Genomic DNA, 14,991 nt, shown 5'->3' with positions numbered 1-14,991 from the left:
GGGGCCGGGGCTGCCTGCGCGCATGCGCTGAGGCCGCCGCCGAGTACACCCCTGCGAGAGCCGAGCGCACCCAGGGCGGCGTCCGCCCGGGAGCTGGACAGCGGCGCGCGGAGGGGAGGGGTTGGGGGCGTGGCTTCCTCGGTAGCTGGGCTCGTATTGGGCGAAGCATACAGAGGGGGTGGGAACTCCGCAGAACCCCCCGGCGATTGGCCAGAGGCTGGAGGGAGCGTGGTCTTGGGAGGCGGGGCGGAGGGCCCCGAGGGGCACAGCGCGACGATGAGGTGGTGGCGGCGGCCTTAAACAAGTGAGTTTTGAGGTCCCCTCCACTGGGCCGGAAGTCGGCGACCCGCGGGGACCTCCGAGAGCCCGAGGGGCGTCGGTGAGGCGCGATCGGTGAGTGTGAGCCGGGGACAGCCGGTGCCCCGCCCCTCCCTTTCTTCCTGGACCGCGCCTCGGGCGCCTCCCCCACCCGCCCCTGCCTTCACCGGACCTGATCCCTGAGCTCCGAGTCCCGGCGTGGACACCTCCCACGTGCAGCCACCCTCCTTTGCCTCCTACTCGGCCTCCATCGGCTTAGGGAACTTGGAAATTTCCTGGTCCTGCTCCCCAGCCTCAGAGGGGAAACTGAGGTCCTGGTGGGCGGGCCTCGCCTCACCAGTGTTTTCACGCAGGCGCCATGGCCGAGCCCCTGAAGGAGGAAGACGGCGAGGACGGCTCTGGGGAGCCCCCGGGGCCAGTGAAGGCGGAACCGGCCAACACCGCTGCCTCTGTAGCGGCCAAGAACCTGGCCCTGCTGAAAGCTCGCTCCTTGGATGTGACCTTTGACGTGGGGGACGAGTACGAGATCATCGAGACCATAGGCAACGGGGCCTACGGGGTGGTGTCCTCCGCGCGCCGGCGCCTCACCGGTAAGCTTCCCTAGGTGTACTGTTACCAGATGTGGAAACCACTTCCCCAGAGCGAGAAAGCCGCCCCATCTCAGACAGCCAGGAAGGATAGCTGGGATGCAGATTCTGGTTTAAGTCAAACATGGGTTAGGTGCCATCTGGGTGCCAGGCTCTGTGTTGGGTACAGGTCTCAGAGACGCTGTCATGATGGTTTTGCCAGCTCATCAGCCGACATCCTCAGAAAAATGACAGTCCCGATTGGACCAGGTTGGAGATCCTGTGCTGGGTAGAGGTAGGGAGGTAGAAAGAGCACAGGCATTATGGAGTCTAGACTACCACTAACTACAATAGCTATGCAACCCCCAATAAGTTACTGAGATGAGATTTCCTCATCTGTAACTTTGAGCTACTAGTAATTGTCTCAGGAGATGGATGAGAAGGGAAAACCTGATCATGTATATAAAGTGCTTAGCACAGAGGGCTTGTACTAGTAGGTGCTCAGTATACAGTTATAACAACTGCTGTTATTCAGTATGTGGCTGCTCCTTTGGTCGCTCCTGCCCCCAGCCCCCACCCCTGCACCAGCCCCTCTATGGGTGCAGCCTGTGGCCAAGTGCACGCTGTTGTTATTTGCATCCTGGATGGGAGGTGTTGGAGGCGGCCCTGTGCCACTGCAGCTGCCCAGGTACCTTACAGTACCTGCCTTCCTCTGCTCCCAGGCCAGCAGGTGGCCATTAAGAAGATCCCTAATGCTTTTGATGTGGTGACTAATGCCAAGCGGACCCTCAGGGAGCTGAAGATCCTCAAACACTTCAAGCATGACAACATCATCGCCATCAAGGACATCCTGAGGCCCACTGTGCCCTACGGCGAGTTCAAATCTGTGTAAGGAGGGGTGTTGGGAGAGGAGGCTGGATGGGGATGTTTTCTGAAGGCTGGACAGGATTGCCACAGTTCTGGAAGGACAGCTGGAAAATTCCCACAGTTCCAGGACCAGTGTTTCCTTAGGGCAGTGGTCGGCAAACTATGGCCCTCGAGCCAGAGGTTTGTCATTTTGTTGACTAATGAGTTTGCCAACCACTGTCTTAGGGCATTCTCAGGGACAACTGTGATTCCTCAGGAAAAGTACAGGTGCTACAGTTTTATAGACTCAGTATACTGGATGGCAAATAACCACACTCTCCTTTTCCCACAGCAAACATCACTAGTCAATCACAGAACACTTTCCTATAGAAATGGACAAGGTACCACAGTTTTCATCATAGTCTTTCAAGCAGCCACTCCCAAATAATGGAGTTTGCTGCCAAACGAAAACTATTGGCCAGCCCTAGTTTAGTCTGACCTCATCTTTTCTCTCATGGAGAAATAGGTCTGGAGAGAAAGGGCTTTAATTCTTTAAGTTCATGAAAAAACTGTAGAGACTCTAGGATCTTTATACCATGCTGTTGGCCCCTACAGAATCTGAGGGTAAGGCCCTTCCATGTCTGGAGTCAGGAGAGCATGGTGAGCTTGGGGCTGGAATGTGGGCAAGACAGCCATGCCTTTTCCCTGTCCCTTCTAGTTACGTGGTGCTGGACCTGATGGAGAGTGACCTGCACCAGATCATCCACTCCTCGCAGCCGCTCACACTGGAGCACGTGCGCTACTTCCTGTACCAGCTGCTACGGGGCCTCAAGTACATGCACTCAGCTCAGGTCATCCACCGTGACCTCAAGCCCTCCAACTTGTTGGTGAACGAGAACTGTGAGCTCAAGATCGGTGACTTTGGCATGGCTCGGGGCCTGTGCACCTCACCTGCTGAGCATCAGTACTTCATGACCGAATATGTGGCCACGCGCTGGTACCGTGCCCCCGAGCTCATGCTGTCCCTGCATGAGTATACGCAGGCCATTGACCTGTGGTCCGTGGGCTGTATCTTTGGTGAGATGCTGGCCAGGCGCCAGCTCTTCCCAGGCAAAAACTACGTGCACCAGCTGCAGCTGATCATGACGGTGCTGGGTACCCCGTCGCCAGCTGTGATTCAGGCCGTAGGGGCTGAAAGGGTACGGGCATATATCCAGAGTCTGCCACCACGCCAGCCTGTGCCCTGGGAGACAGTGTACCCCGGTGCTGACCGCCAGGCCCTCTCGCTGCTGGGGCGGATGCTGCGTTTTGAGCCCAGTGCCCGCATGTCGGCAGCTGCTGCACTGCGCCACCCCTTTCTGGCCAAGTACCATGACCCCGATGATGAGCCTGACTGCGCCCCACCCTTTGACTTCGCCTTTGACCGGGAAGCCCTCACGCGGGAGCGGATTAAGGAGGCCATTGTGGCTGAGATTGAGGACTTCCATGCCCGGCGCGAGGGCATCCGCCAGCAGATCCGCTTCCAGCCTTCTCTGCAGCCAGTGGCCAGTGAGCCCAGCTGCCCCGACATTGAGATGCCCAGTTCCTGGGCTCCCAGTGGGGACTGTGCCATGGAGTCGCCGCCGCCAGCTCCACTGCCGTGCCCTGGCCCTGCACCGGACACCATTGACATGGCCCTGCAGCCACCCCCCGCGTTGGCCAGTGAGCCAGCCCCTCCGAAGAGGGAGGGTGCCATCTCAGACAACACCAAAGCCGCCCTCAAAGCTGCCCTGCTCAAGTCCCTGCGGAGCCGGCTCCGAGGTGCCTTCCAGGAGCCGCCGCTGCCTGGGGGAGGGGGCGGCCGGAGAGGGACCCTGGGCTTGCACAGGGCCACAGGCTCTTACCTCCCCCCTGTCCGACTTCCCTGCAGATGGGCCCACTGCCCCCCCAGAAGCACCTGAGCCCCGGAAGCCAGTGACGGCGCAGGAGCGCCAGCGGGAGCGGGAGGAGAAGCGGCGGCGGAGGCAGGAGCGAGCGAAGGAGCGGGAAAAGCGGCGGCAGGAGCGGGAGCGCAAGGAGCGAGGGACTGGGGCCTCTGGGGGCCCCTCCACCGACCCCCTGGCGGGGCTGGTGCTGAGTGACAATGACCGCAGCCTGCTGGAGCGCTGGACTCGGATGGCCCAGCCCCCAGTCCCCGCCCCCGCCCCCGCCCCTGCTCCAGGAACAACACCGCCAGCCCAGCCCCCCAGTCCTACTGGCTCTGTAGCCCAGCCCACTGGACCCCCACCGCCACCTGCAGGCGCCACCCCTGGTCCTGCACCACAGCCCGCCTGCCCAGCCCCTGGCCCTGCCCCCCACCCCGCTGGCCCTCCTCGGCCTGGCCCTGGCCCTGCTGCACTCCAGACCACCGCCACCACCTCCGGCCTCCTGGCCCCCCAGGCGCTAGTGCCACCCCCTGGGATGCCTGGCTCCAGCACCCTGGGTGTTCTGCCTTACTTCCCACCTGGCCCACCCCCTCCAGACCCCAGGGGGGCCCCTCAACCCTCCACCTCAGAGTCACCCGATGTCAACCTGGTGACCCAGCAGCTGTCCAAGTCTCAGGTGAGAGAGGAGCCGGGCCGTGCAGACCCTTGGACCTGGGCCCAGGGAGACGGGGTGGGAAGTCTTGGCTGTGGGTGGTGTGTCTCGTTCCATGAAAAGTGAGCAGCAGAGGCTTTATCTCTGCACGTGTGCCCGTGCTCGTAGGAGGAGCATAATGCTGATGAGCAGGTGGCTGAGATAAATGCGATGCTCCCCAGGAAGGGCCCGGCCTGGAGATGGGCCCCAGCCAGCTCGCAGGGATTGTCGAGGCTGGCACTGGTACCCATGGGCGGGCATCCAGCAGAGTCTTGGACAGGGCAGTATCGGGTCAGGGGCTCCCTGCAGGCCTCCGTCTGCTCTTGGTGGTGCCTGCGTTGTAACCTGCCGATATGCCCTGCAGGTGGAGGACCCTTTGCCCCCCGCGTTCTCAGGCACTCCAAAGGGCAGCGGGGCTGGTTATGGTGTTGGCTTTGACCTGGAAGAATTCCTAAACCAGTCTTTCGATATGGGTGTGGCGGATGGGCCACAGGACGGGTGAGTTGTCTGGACTGAACTCTGGAGCAGAGCTGGGTTCCTGGTGCAGGAGGAACGTGCCTGTGGGGGTGAGGAGGGGAGCCAGCCCCGGTAACCACTCTCCCTGCTCCCCTTCCCTGCAGCCAGGCGGACTCCGCCTCACTCTCAGCCTCCCTGCTGGCTGACTGGCTCGAGGGCCACGGCATGAACCCTTCTGACATCGAGTCTCTGCAGCGTGAGATCCAGATGGATTCCCCGATGCTGCTGGCTGACCTGCCTGACCTCCAGGAGCCCTGAGCCCGCAGCCCGTGCTGCGTGCCCGGGAAGACCCAGTCCCCAGGCCCTGCAGGGCACGCTTGGCTTGGGATCATCCGGAGGTTCCGCTGAGACCACCCCACAGCCTTAAGAAGCCACCTGAGCCACCACCGAGCCGTGACAGGATCAGGAAGCCCCTACTCCCCGGGCGATCCTTCTCAGTATTCTATTTTTATTATGTAATTTTATTATTAGTCATTCTCTTTGCCATAAAAATGAGGCCTGTGAAATAGAAGGTTCTCTCTGGCGCTAACTCGGGTGTCTTTGTGGAGTGGAGGGCGGGTGCTGTCAGTGAGGAGAAGGAGGAGCCAGGCCCCGCATTCGGGGGCCAGCAGATGCAGTTGCACGCACAACAGCCACAGCCCACTTGCTCGTCCTGAGGCTGAGACCTCCTCTCCCCTCCTGCCTCCAGCCTGCGACAGCGTCCTGTGGTCCCCTCATGGCCAGACTGCAGCCTGGGCCGGGGCGGACCTCATCTAAGCCTGCCCGGCCTGTGGCTGTTCGGGGAGGGGGTGCGGGGCGTGCAGTAGCTGTGGTGGCCGAACCTCATCTATGCCTGCCCGGCCTGTGGCTGTTCAGGGGGGTGGGGCGTGCAGTAGCCGTGGTGAAATACAGTTTGGGCAGAGCTTTGGAGGCCTGGGGCAGGAAGCAGGGAAGCTAAGGTGACAGATGGGGCAAGGGGCCCGCGGTGCTCACCACTAGAGAAGGTGGTGGGAGGAAGGAAGCGAAGGTGAGACATTCTCTGAGAACAGCCAGGGCGTTGCTAGGGTGTGGTGATGGCGGCCATGCAGGTGGGAAGGAGGCCGGCTAAGGGGAGCACCAGCCTGCCGCCTGGGCCAGCAGCTCGTGGCTGGGGGCTGAGCGGAGGCAGAGGAGGCCTGGGAACTGGCTGGCAGCTTCGCCTCAGGTGGAGGGAAGAGGCCTGGCTCCGGGGATGCCTGGTTGGCAGGGTGAGCTGGGGCTAGAGCTGTTAAGAAGCAGGGCTGACGGGGAGGGGGTACTGGGGGGGGGGGGGGGCGCAGGCCCAGCGGGGGAGCACTCCTGGAGGCCAGCAGCCAGGAGCGCTGCCTTGGGGCCAGGCCTCGGCCTCAGGCCCGGCGTATTTTCATCTCGGTGCGCTTGAGGGAGTAGTAGAAGCCCTTCCACTGGGCCCAGTTGATGCCGTTGGCGTAGGAGAGGTGGGAGCCCCCCAGGTAGAAGCCGTTGAGGTTGGCGAAGTGGCAGCTTCGGAACCAGAAGGCGCCCGAGGAGAGGGCCGCGCAGTTCTGCAGGAAGAGGTCCTGGTCCCGGTCGAAGGTGGAGAACTTCTGGCCGCTGTGGTAAGACAGGGAGTCGCCTGGCGGGAAGAGGGATGGCGCGGAGGCTGAGCTTACGGGAGGGAGGGGCCCTTCCCGAGCCAGAGCTGGGTGCTGAGCTGCAAAGAGAAGCAGCTGCTCCGAGGCGGCGGGCGGGGCTGCGGGGCTGCGGGGCTGCGGGGCTGGTTGGAGCCAGCTGTGACCCTTCCTGGCCAGCCCGCCTCCCCCACTCCCTCTGCCTGCCAGGAGGGTACCTGCCCCGCCGTCCTCGAAGCCGGCCACATAGAGGGAGTAGCCGTCCTCCTCGGCGCTGATGGCGTTGGGCGCGATGGAGAAGTCGGCGTACTTGGCATAGGCCGTGTTGTTCTCAAAGTCTTCCAGGTCCACGCGCAGCTCGTACTTCTGCTTCAGCGTGAGGAGGTGCAGGTTCTGCAGCCCTGTGGAGGCAGCCGTCAGCCTGGTGCTGGCCTGGGGGCCCCCCTCTTGCCTGGGCCCCGCCTTACCCAGCCAGTACTCCCCGTCGGCGCGGCCGAAGCCCAGCTTGTAGTCATTCCAGCCCCGGAAGAAGCTCACGGAGCCGTTGAATCGCTTCTGGAAAACCTGGAGCGGAGACGGCAGGCCTGAGCTTTCAGGGTCCAGGGGACAGGGGCTCCCCAGGTCTGGGCCCCGAGCTGCGAAGGGGTTTGTTAGAGACCTAAGCGGGGCGGCCCGAGGCCATGCGCTCTGCACCCCTCGAGCAGCTGCTGAGAGCTGGGAGGACCAGGGGAGTCCGTGCTGCCCTGTGATGCTGAAGCAGTTCCTTCACTGCCCTGGGCTTCAGTCCTCTATAAGGAGCCTGCCTCCGAGGCTATTAGGGGATCACTGCAGACAGCAGCTTACAGCCCACGCCCTGGGGCCAGAGATGGAGCGATCGGGGCTCCCAGAGGCGCAGCCTGTCACATGCCGGGACCAGAGCTCCTCCCGCTCACCGTCCACTTCCCGCCCTCCGTGGTCATGTCGCAGAAGACGGGCACCGGCACGCTGGGCCCCTCGGGGTAGATGAGGTACACGCCATCCGCATGGTAGCCCTGGCTGTAGATGTCGTCGCAGTCCAGGGGTTGCTGAAGGCAGGACCTCTCCAGAGCTGGGGCCGGGAGGGGAGGAAGGGGCTGAGGCATAGCTCGCACCGTGCACCCCACAATTTGCCTCTGTCCCTAGGGGCAGGGTCTCTCACAAGAAATTGCAAGAGTTCTTAGGGGGTGCTCGAAGGTCATCTCATCCATCTGCCCTGGTTAGAGCAGGAGCCGAGTCCTGAGAGCCGGTGGGCTCCAGACACTGGCTCGGAGCCTCGCCCGCCCGCCCGCCCGCCCGCCCGCCTGTGGGCCCGGCTGCTCACCATCTCCTCGGATCATGGGGGTCTGGGGGGCACAGTGGGGAGTGGAGAGCAGCAGCAGCAGCAGCAGCGGCAGGGCCAGGAGGGTCTGGTGGCAGGAAATTGGGGTCCTCAGCACAGTCGTTCCGATGCCAGAGCCCCCTGCTTTCTCTGCACCCCGCCCCCCCCCCCCCTCCCGCCCACAACATACCAACCCGCCAGGAACCCGCTCTGGGCCAGCCCCGTGCCCTGGAGACAGCGGGCTGCAGCGAAAGCCCCATGCGGTCCCCGTCCCCTCTGGCCAGGGTCCTCCAAACAGGGCTCAGTCCCCACAGGGCCGTACCTTCATGCTGCCAGTTCAGCTCCGAGCGGCTGGGTGTCTGCTGCCCCAGACGGCGACCGCGCCGAGTTATGTGCTGGGCCCCCGCCAGCAGCCGGGCCCGCCCCTGGAGCCGCAGAGCCCCCTCCCCGCGCCGGGCGCCGGACCAGCGTCCGCCGGAGCCAGGGGACCACCTGGGTCTCATTAGGCCTGTCTGCTAGACGCCGCGACGTTAACTCTCACTGGCTCGGCCGAAGACGGTTTTCTTTTCTCCCCCCTTCCCAGGTCTGTGTCACCGCTGGGGTGGTGGGTGCGCGGGCCTGGGTTCTGCGGGGGGAGGCCCAGGGGCACAGCTTCAGAGCCCCCGTGTCTGGCCAGGCTGGGGTGGGCTGGAGGCGGCAGGGCCCGCGGGCTCCTGGCAGGGCCGGGGCATTGCTAAGCCATGAGCGCGGCTCGCAGGCGTCCAACTGCTGTCTGCTCCAGCCCCAGCCCCAGCCAGGGCCCTCCAGCCCCTTCCTCCCGCCCAGACTCCCCCGGGGCCTGTCTGGCCGGCACAGCACAGGGCCTCCTTTGTCTTCCATGCACTGTCCCCCCCTTTCCTCAGACCCTCACTTGGCTCCCATCCAACATCAGACTCCCCTCTAGGCCATCGCACCATTTCCAGCCCCAAAACCACCCCTTCCCTTCTCGCCCCATGTAGCCGTCTGTCCGCTGCCAACCAGCCTGAGGACCCGCGCTCCTGGTGTCACTGTGTCTGGCCTCCTAGCCCGCTCCCCGGCCCTCGTCCAGCTCTTCTGGTCTCTGCTCTGTTCCCCCGTTTGTCCCCCCTGCAGCTCTGCCCCCCCCCCTGGCCCCCTCCTGCTCTATACCCCCCACCCCGCTGCTCTGTGCCCCCCTCTGCTGCTCTGGCCCCTGCTGCTGAAAGCCGCCAGGGCTCCTTCAGCCTCAAGGTTGAGGCCACATTCCTTCCTCACCTTGGGCTTGAGAGGAACTGGAAGTTGTGTACCTAAGGACCTTACTGCCTGAAGCTCATAAAGCCCAGGCCAGCCACACCGGCCTCCCGGCCTCCCTGCTCTGGTGGCCCCTGTCGGCCTCCTCTGTTGGCCATGAGTGCCAAGGACAGGTCTCACTCTGCACCCTCAGCACCCGTCCCAGAGCCTGGCACAGAAGCCTGGCACAGCCCTCCTTCACAGACCAAATGTCTTCTGAGCAGGCACTCGGCGCTGGCTGCTGGGGATACGGTATCTGCCCCCAACGAGAGGCAAACTGGCCTTAGCCAGTCCCTCCAAATGTGGTGTGTTGTAAAAGAACCTTTGTTGAGTGCATGGCCAACGGAAATATTCAGAAGCACCAAGTACCAAGTAAGAAAGCAGCTGTGCCTCAGGTCCCCTCTGAGTCCCGAAGGCGAGCCCCGCTGGCCCCGGGACCGTGGCCCGTCCTCGGGGCCCCTCTCCCTCGGCCTGAGCTCGGCTGCTTCAGCCCCGGTACGGCCACATTTCTGGATTTTGCCAACAAGATGCAAACAGCAGTGCCATAAAGGTGGGTTCTGTCACTGGGCAGGATGTAGGAGTGCCAGCTGCCGCCTTAGACGTGGAGGGCGGGGTGCTGGCCGGTGTCCAGAGGCGCGGGTCCTGCCAGCGCCGTGGAGCGGCCCAGGGCCAGCTCTGGCCTGACCTCTAGGCCTGTTTCACGTGCAAGCGAAAGAAATGTGGATCTAGTTTAAGGCTCTTTTTCCTGTTCCCACTGCTGAATGGAAACCAAGTGCAAATGCCAGCTGATTTTAGCACCGGCTACAAAAGGGAAATCATGAAAAATCGGCCATTGAAACAAAAATGTGATCTAAGCCAAGTATCAAAGGCTTTTGCAGAATACAACTAATAAAGGAACCAGAAAAGGAAGAAAAATTAAGCAATGAGATATCGACCTTATTTTGCCTATTAATGTTCTTTTAAGTATTTTATTTTTTAAAAACATGTTTTTATTGATTTCAGAGAGGAAGGGAGAGGGAGAGATAGAAACATCAATGGTGAGAGAGAATCCTTGATCAGCTGCCTCCTGCACACTCCCACAACCCGGCCATGTGTCCTGACCAGGAATTGAACTGTGACCTGGTTCACAGGTCAATGCTCAACCACTGAGCCATGCCAGCCGGGACTTGCCTATTAGTTTTTTTTTTAAATATATGTGGTTGCTGCTAAGTGGTCTGCTCACTGGGCGACATGTGAATGAGCATTGGGAAGAGAAATTTGGTGACATGTACCAAGGTCAGGGGCCAGGATCCTGTTACAGAAGACTGGAGAAAAACCAAGCAATGCTTAGAGAAATGGAGTTACACTTTATTATTATTATTGTTATTATAATGATGATGATGATGATGATGCATGGGCCCAGAGAAAAATGTCTTTCAACTTTCTGGGCAAAAACATGGTGGAAGCTTTTTCTATTATTACTTTTTCCAGTTCTTTGTCTCCCAAATAAGGGTGTTTTTGGTCCCCTTTGCAAGTTCTTTGAGAGACCTATGTGCTGTGGCCTTGAGAAATCAACCAAAGGCCTGGCCTGGCCCAGCACTGATAACTCTGTCCGGGGATGGCTTATGGCCTCTCTAAGATGGGAGTAAACAGGTCTTGCAGGCCCAGGCAATTAAAGGGGCAGAGACTAGACTATAGGCTAATAGGAATGTGTATTAGGTTAATGGCACAGATTCAGATTGCTAGACCCCAAAAATGTCTAATTTTTGCCATCGTTCCCAGTCTGGAAATACTGTGGGAAGGACACTGGCTTTGAAAAGTTATCTGTGGGCATTGCTGGCTACCCAGCCTGGGAAACCTTTCCCCAGCTTTGTGGTTTCCCCCTAATTGGAATGTGGGGTGCTTGTTCTCCCAGACTTTCTTTAAGTTTGGTTGCTGGCACTGACCTTGGTGCCAGTCAAATGCCTTGCCCTCGGCTTCATTTTGGGAGGTGTTGGTTAGAGAAGCAGGGGCATGAAAAATCCATGCTTCTGGAGCGTCTGGGGTCTAGGGCCTCGGGCTGGTTGGGGGTGACTTTGCAAGTGCTGGCTTTGGCTGCAGGCCTGAGCTTGGCTCTGAGCCCTCCTGGTGATGGGTTGGTTGTGCCCGTTCTCCCAGTCACACAGGTGATGCTCACAGCTCGGACTTCGCTGGGACACTTTGGGGGCACCCCTTCCTGTTGGCCTTGCTTGGGTCCCTTGCCTCCCCTCCCTGCACCTTGCTCTGACCTGCTCTGTGCCCAGGGCATCACTCGGCTCCCAGGGCCCCAGCTTTTGGCTGGATGTGGCCACTGGGAGGCCCTGGCCAGAGATGGGAGAAGAGAGAGGCTAGGGTGGTTCTCACTAGCTCCCGACCTACCCAGTCTGCAGCTTTGGTGATGGCTGGGCCTCCCCATTATAGCGGCTGCTGTCACCCCTCACTGGCCTCTTCCCTTCCCCCTGCTCGTCCCAGGGTGCCTCACACTGGGCTGGGTTCCTTGATGCCCACACTCACTAGTCCCTTCATGAAAGTGTCTTAAAAACAAACAGAACAGCTGAGTCTGCCTTCCTTTCCTGCCAAGGTCATGGGTTTTGTTCCAAAAGCCCAGAAGCCCGGAGTGGCCGAGGACAGCCCCGGGCTCCTCCTCCAGTGAGGGGAGGAGGCCCGGCAGGGACTTGGGGGACTCCCAGGAGGGAGAGCACTCGAGGGGAGAGGTGTGTCCCCAGCCCTGCTAGTGAGGGGCTCCACGCAGGGCTCCAGAGGGCTGTCCTGCCCGATGGAGACGATGGAGACGGGCTGAGCCCCGAAGCCGCCCTCCGAGGCTGCTCCTGCGGAGTGGAGGGACGGGACACAGAGACGCGGGGCCGCAGTGTGTGCAGTCCAGCCGGTGGTGCTGGAGCCTCAGGCAGACAGGGCCAGGGCCTCGCCAGCACTCTCCCTGGTTAAATGCCTGCTCCTGGTTTGTCAGGGTCGGGAGGAGGTTCTGGGACCTGTTGGGGTCTGTGTGGGCCCAGCGCGGTGCCTCCCTGTGGCTGCGGCGTGTTCTGTGAACAGACCAGAACAGACCAGCAGCACAGCCCGATGGAGGTGCTCACCAAACAAGCAAAACAGAAAGGAAAGAGCAGGGCTACGTGAGGAGGGGAGGAAGAGGGGAGGAGGGGGAGGAGGGGGAGGAGGGGGAGGAGGAGGAGGGGAGACCCTAAGGGAGGGAGGGAGGGAGGGAGGGAGGGAAGGAGGGAAGCCCGAAGGGAGGGAGGGAGGGAGCTGTGAGGACATTTGGGTGGAGAGCAGTTTACTCAGGCCCCAGGCGGCAGTGGCCCACATGCTGGAGGGACTCTGAGCCATTGGGGTGCGGAGCAGCAGGACAAGGGGGACAGCGGAGACTCGGAGAGGAGGGGAGCCGAGTCTTCGGGGCCTTGTGACGTGGGAAGGGCTTTGTTGGAGTTATGAAAGGTGGAGGAAGGTGGTGAGGAGTCTGAGGACATTCGTGGCTGGATCAGTCTGGCTGCACCAAGGCTAAAACCTGGGCCGGAACCGGTTTGGCTCAGTGGATAGAGCGTCGGCCTGCGGACTGAAAGGTCCCAGGTTCGATTCCGGTCAAGAGCATGTACATTGGCTGCGGGCACATCCCCAGTAGTGGGTGTGCAAGAGGCAGCTGATTGATGTTTCTCTCTCATCGATGTTTCTAACTCTCTATCCCTCTCTCTTCCTCTCTGTAAAAAATCAATAAAAATAAAATATATATATTTTAAAAAAACAAAACAGACTAAAACCTGGCTCCTGCCTGAGGTAGCACCAAGAGCAGGTTCTTCCTTTTCCTGCCGAGAGGGATGGTTATGAGCCAAAGAGGAGCCTGACCAGGATGAGAAAGTCCAAAGTCAGCTTTAATGCCCCCCCACCCCGCCCCACTGCCGGCCTTGGAGGGCACACAAGGCACTTGCCCAGAGCCAGGCAGGCAGGGGCCAGGCGGGTGCGGAGGGGTGTGCCATCCAGGCTGCCTGTGGGCCCCAAGGCCCCGGGTCTCCCTGATCCAGCCTGGCATTGCCACCCCAGTGTCCTGTGGCCTCTGAGGTCTTCCCTGGCTGGCTGGGGTGATCTTGGCTCTTATGGAGAATGGTCATGCCTATTGGGGCTGGGACTCTGACCCTTGGCATTTCAGATAAAGCTGAATGTGCCAGAAGTGGCTTTTGGTTGTTTCAGTTTGGTTGTTAGGACTAAAGCCCCGTGAACATCCAGGGCTCTGTCTCCTGTGGACGTCCCCCTCGCTCCCCACAGATGTTGGCGAGGCACGGGTGCGGGGAGGGAGGGGGAGAGAGACATCGACGTAAAAGAGAAACAGGATCGGTTGCCTTCCACATGCATCTCCCTAGGGATTAAACCTGGGCAGGTGCCCTGCCAGAGACTGACCTGACCTTTCTGTGCTCAAGCCCCTGGGCCTCCCTGGCCAGGGTGACTGCAGCTGGTGCAGAGTGCCACCTGGTGCCCCAAACAGGGCACCTCAACACCGGCTACTGCAGGGGCTTGTCCTGGGTCCCCCCTACACACTCAGTGCCGCCAGCCTGCGTGCAGGTCCGAGGGTCACCGTGGGGACCGAGGGCAGAGTCTGGTGTGTGGTCCCTTGAGGGGTGTCTGCTGGGAGAGGAGTGGGGATCCCCCCCACCTGGAGGTTCAAGGAAGGCCTCGTGGGGGCGGGGGATCCACGCAGAGACCTGGAGGATGAGTAAGTGTGGCCCAGGCTGGGCAGCCTCCCACGCCCTGCCGGGGAGGGAGGGAGGGAGGACGAGGAGGGAGGGAGAGAACGTGTGCATGGGGGGGTTGGGGGGGCGCGATGGAGAGACGTTTAGGCCGGCACCACAACACCCTTGGAGAATTTGAAGCAGGAAGGGACACACTTTAATTTTTTTAATTTTTATTTTCCAGTTAGAGTCACATGCGGTTGTAGGAAATAACACAGAGAGATCCATGAATCTTGTACCAGTTTTCCCAGTGCGGGTGTCTTGTAGAACTAGTTCAATATCACAGGAAACGGACATGCATGCAGACAGCTGAGCTCACAGGGACCCTCCTGCTGCCTTCTCCAGCTACATCCTCCCCAAGCCCCGCCCCCAAGCCCAACCTCCCAGCCACCACCCAGCTCCTGTTTGTATGATGTTGTCCTTCAAGAATGTCATGTAAATGACATCATACAACTTATAACCTTTTGGGACCGGCTTTCTCACTCAACAAAATTCTCTGGAGATTCAACCATATCAGGTGCGTCAACATGTCATTCCTTGTGACCGGTAAGGGGTATTCCACATGTTCATGCACCACGTGGTTTGATCATTTGCTTATTGAAGGACATCTGGGTTGCTTCCAGTTTGGGGCTGTGGTGAATGGAGCTGCTATAAACATCTGTGTGCAGGCTTTTGTGTGAACTTAATTCTTTATTTCTCTGAGACAAATGCCCAGGAGTGCAGCTACTGGGTTGTATGGTAGCTGCATGTTCAGTTTTTTTATGAAACTGCCAAACCATTGCCCAGAGTGGTTGTACCATTTTACATTGTTTCTCCATGTCTTTGCCAGCATTTGACATCGTCATTTATTTTCTTTTATCGAAATCAAAGGGTAGTTTATTACAAAAACTTTAAGGCAAAAGCTCTAAGGACCACTGTGTACATTGTGCACATTGACATGACTCACAAGAATGAAGCTTTTTCAGATACATTAAGATGACACCACCATGTGATGTCATCAAAAGATGTTCGAGGAGCCGAAACCAGTTTGGCTCAGTGGATAGAGCTTCAGTCTGTGGACTGAAGGGTCCCGGGTTCAATTCCGGTCAAGGGCATGTGCATTGGTTGCAGGCACATCCCCGGTAAGGGGTGTGCAGGAGGCAGCTGATCGATGATTCTCTCTCATCGATGTTTCTAGCTCTCTATCC

General features: G+C 60.0%; 2 protein-coding genes across 3 annotated transcripts; one reads left to right on the top strand and one right to left on the bottom strand.

Annotated features, from left to right (window-relative positions):
* Positions 1 to 233: 233 nt before the first annotated feature.
* Positions 234 to 5,370, top strand: MAPK7 (mitogen-activated protein kinase 7). Its single transcript, XM_084861840.1, has 7 exons — positions 234 to 393; positions 672 to 908; positions 1,607 to 1,772; positions 2,449 to 3,530; positions 3,640 to 4,310; positions 4,690 to 4,823; positions 4,946 to 5,370. Exons 2-7 carry the CDS (start codon positions 677 to 679, stop codon positions 5,097 to 5,099), a joined length of 2,439 nt encoding a protein of 812 aa, XP_084717966.1. The 5' UTR covers positions 234 to 393; positions 672 to 676; the 3' UTR covers positions 5,100 to 5,370.
* MFAP4 (microfibril associated protein 4) lies at positions 5,273 to 8,220 on the bottom strand. Of its 2 annotated transcripts, XM_084861842.1 has the most exons (6): positions 8,107 to 8,220; positions 7,788 to 7,872; positions 7,381 to 7,535; positions 6,916 to 7,012; positions 6,667 to 6,849; positions 5,273 to 6,453 (listed from the first exon to the last, which is right to left on the bottom strand). In XM_084861842.1, exons 1-6 carry the CDS (start codon positions 8,110 to 8,112, stop codon positions 6,206 to 6,208), a joined length of 774 nt encoding a protein of 257 aa, XP_084717968.1. In that variant the 5' UTR covers positions 8,113 to 8,220; the 3' UTR covers positions 5,273 to 6,205. The 2 variants fall into 2 exon arrangements, with proteins under 2 accessions (XP_084717968.1, XP_084717967.1); XM_084861841.1 differs by having other exon boundaries at positions 6,667 to 7,012.
* Positions 8,221 to 14,991: the final 6,771 nt, after the last annotated feature.

Source organism: Pipistrellus hanaki (assembly GCF_964339955.1).
Source record: "Pipistrellus hanaki genome assembly, chromosome: 16".
NCBI classification, from domain to species: Eukaryota; Metazoa; Chordata; class Mammalia; order Chiroptera; family Vespertilionidae; genus Pipistrellus; species Pipistrellus hanaki.
Note: the sequence above shows the minus strand (reverse complement) of the source record. Positions and strands in the feature narration are given on the sequence as shown.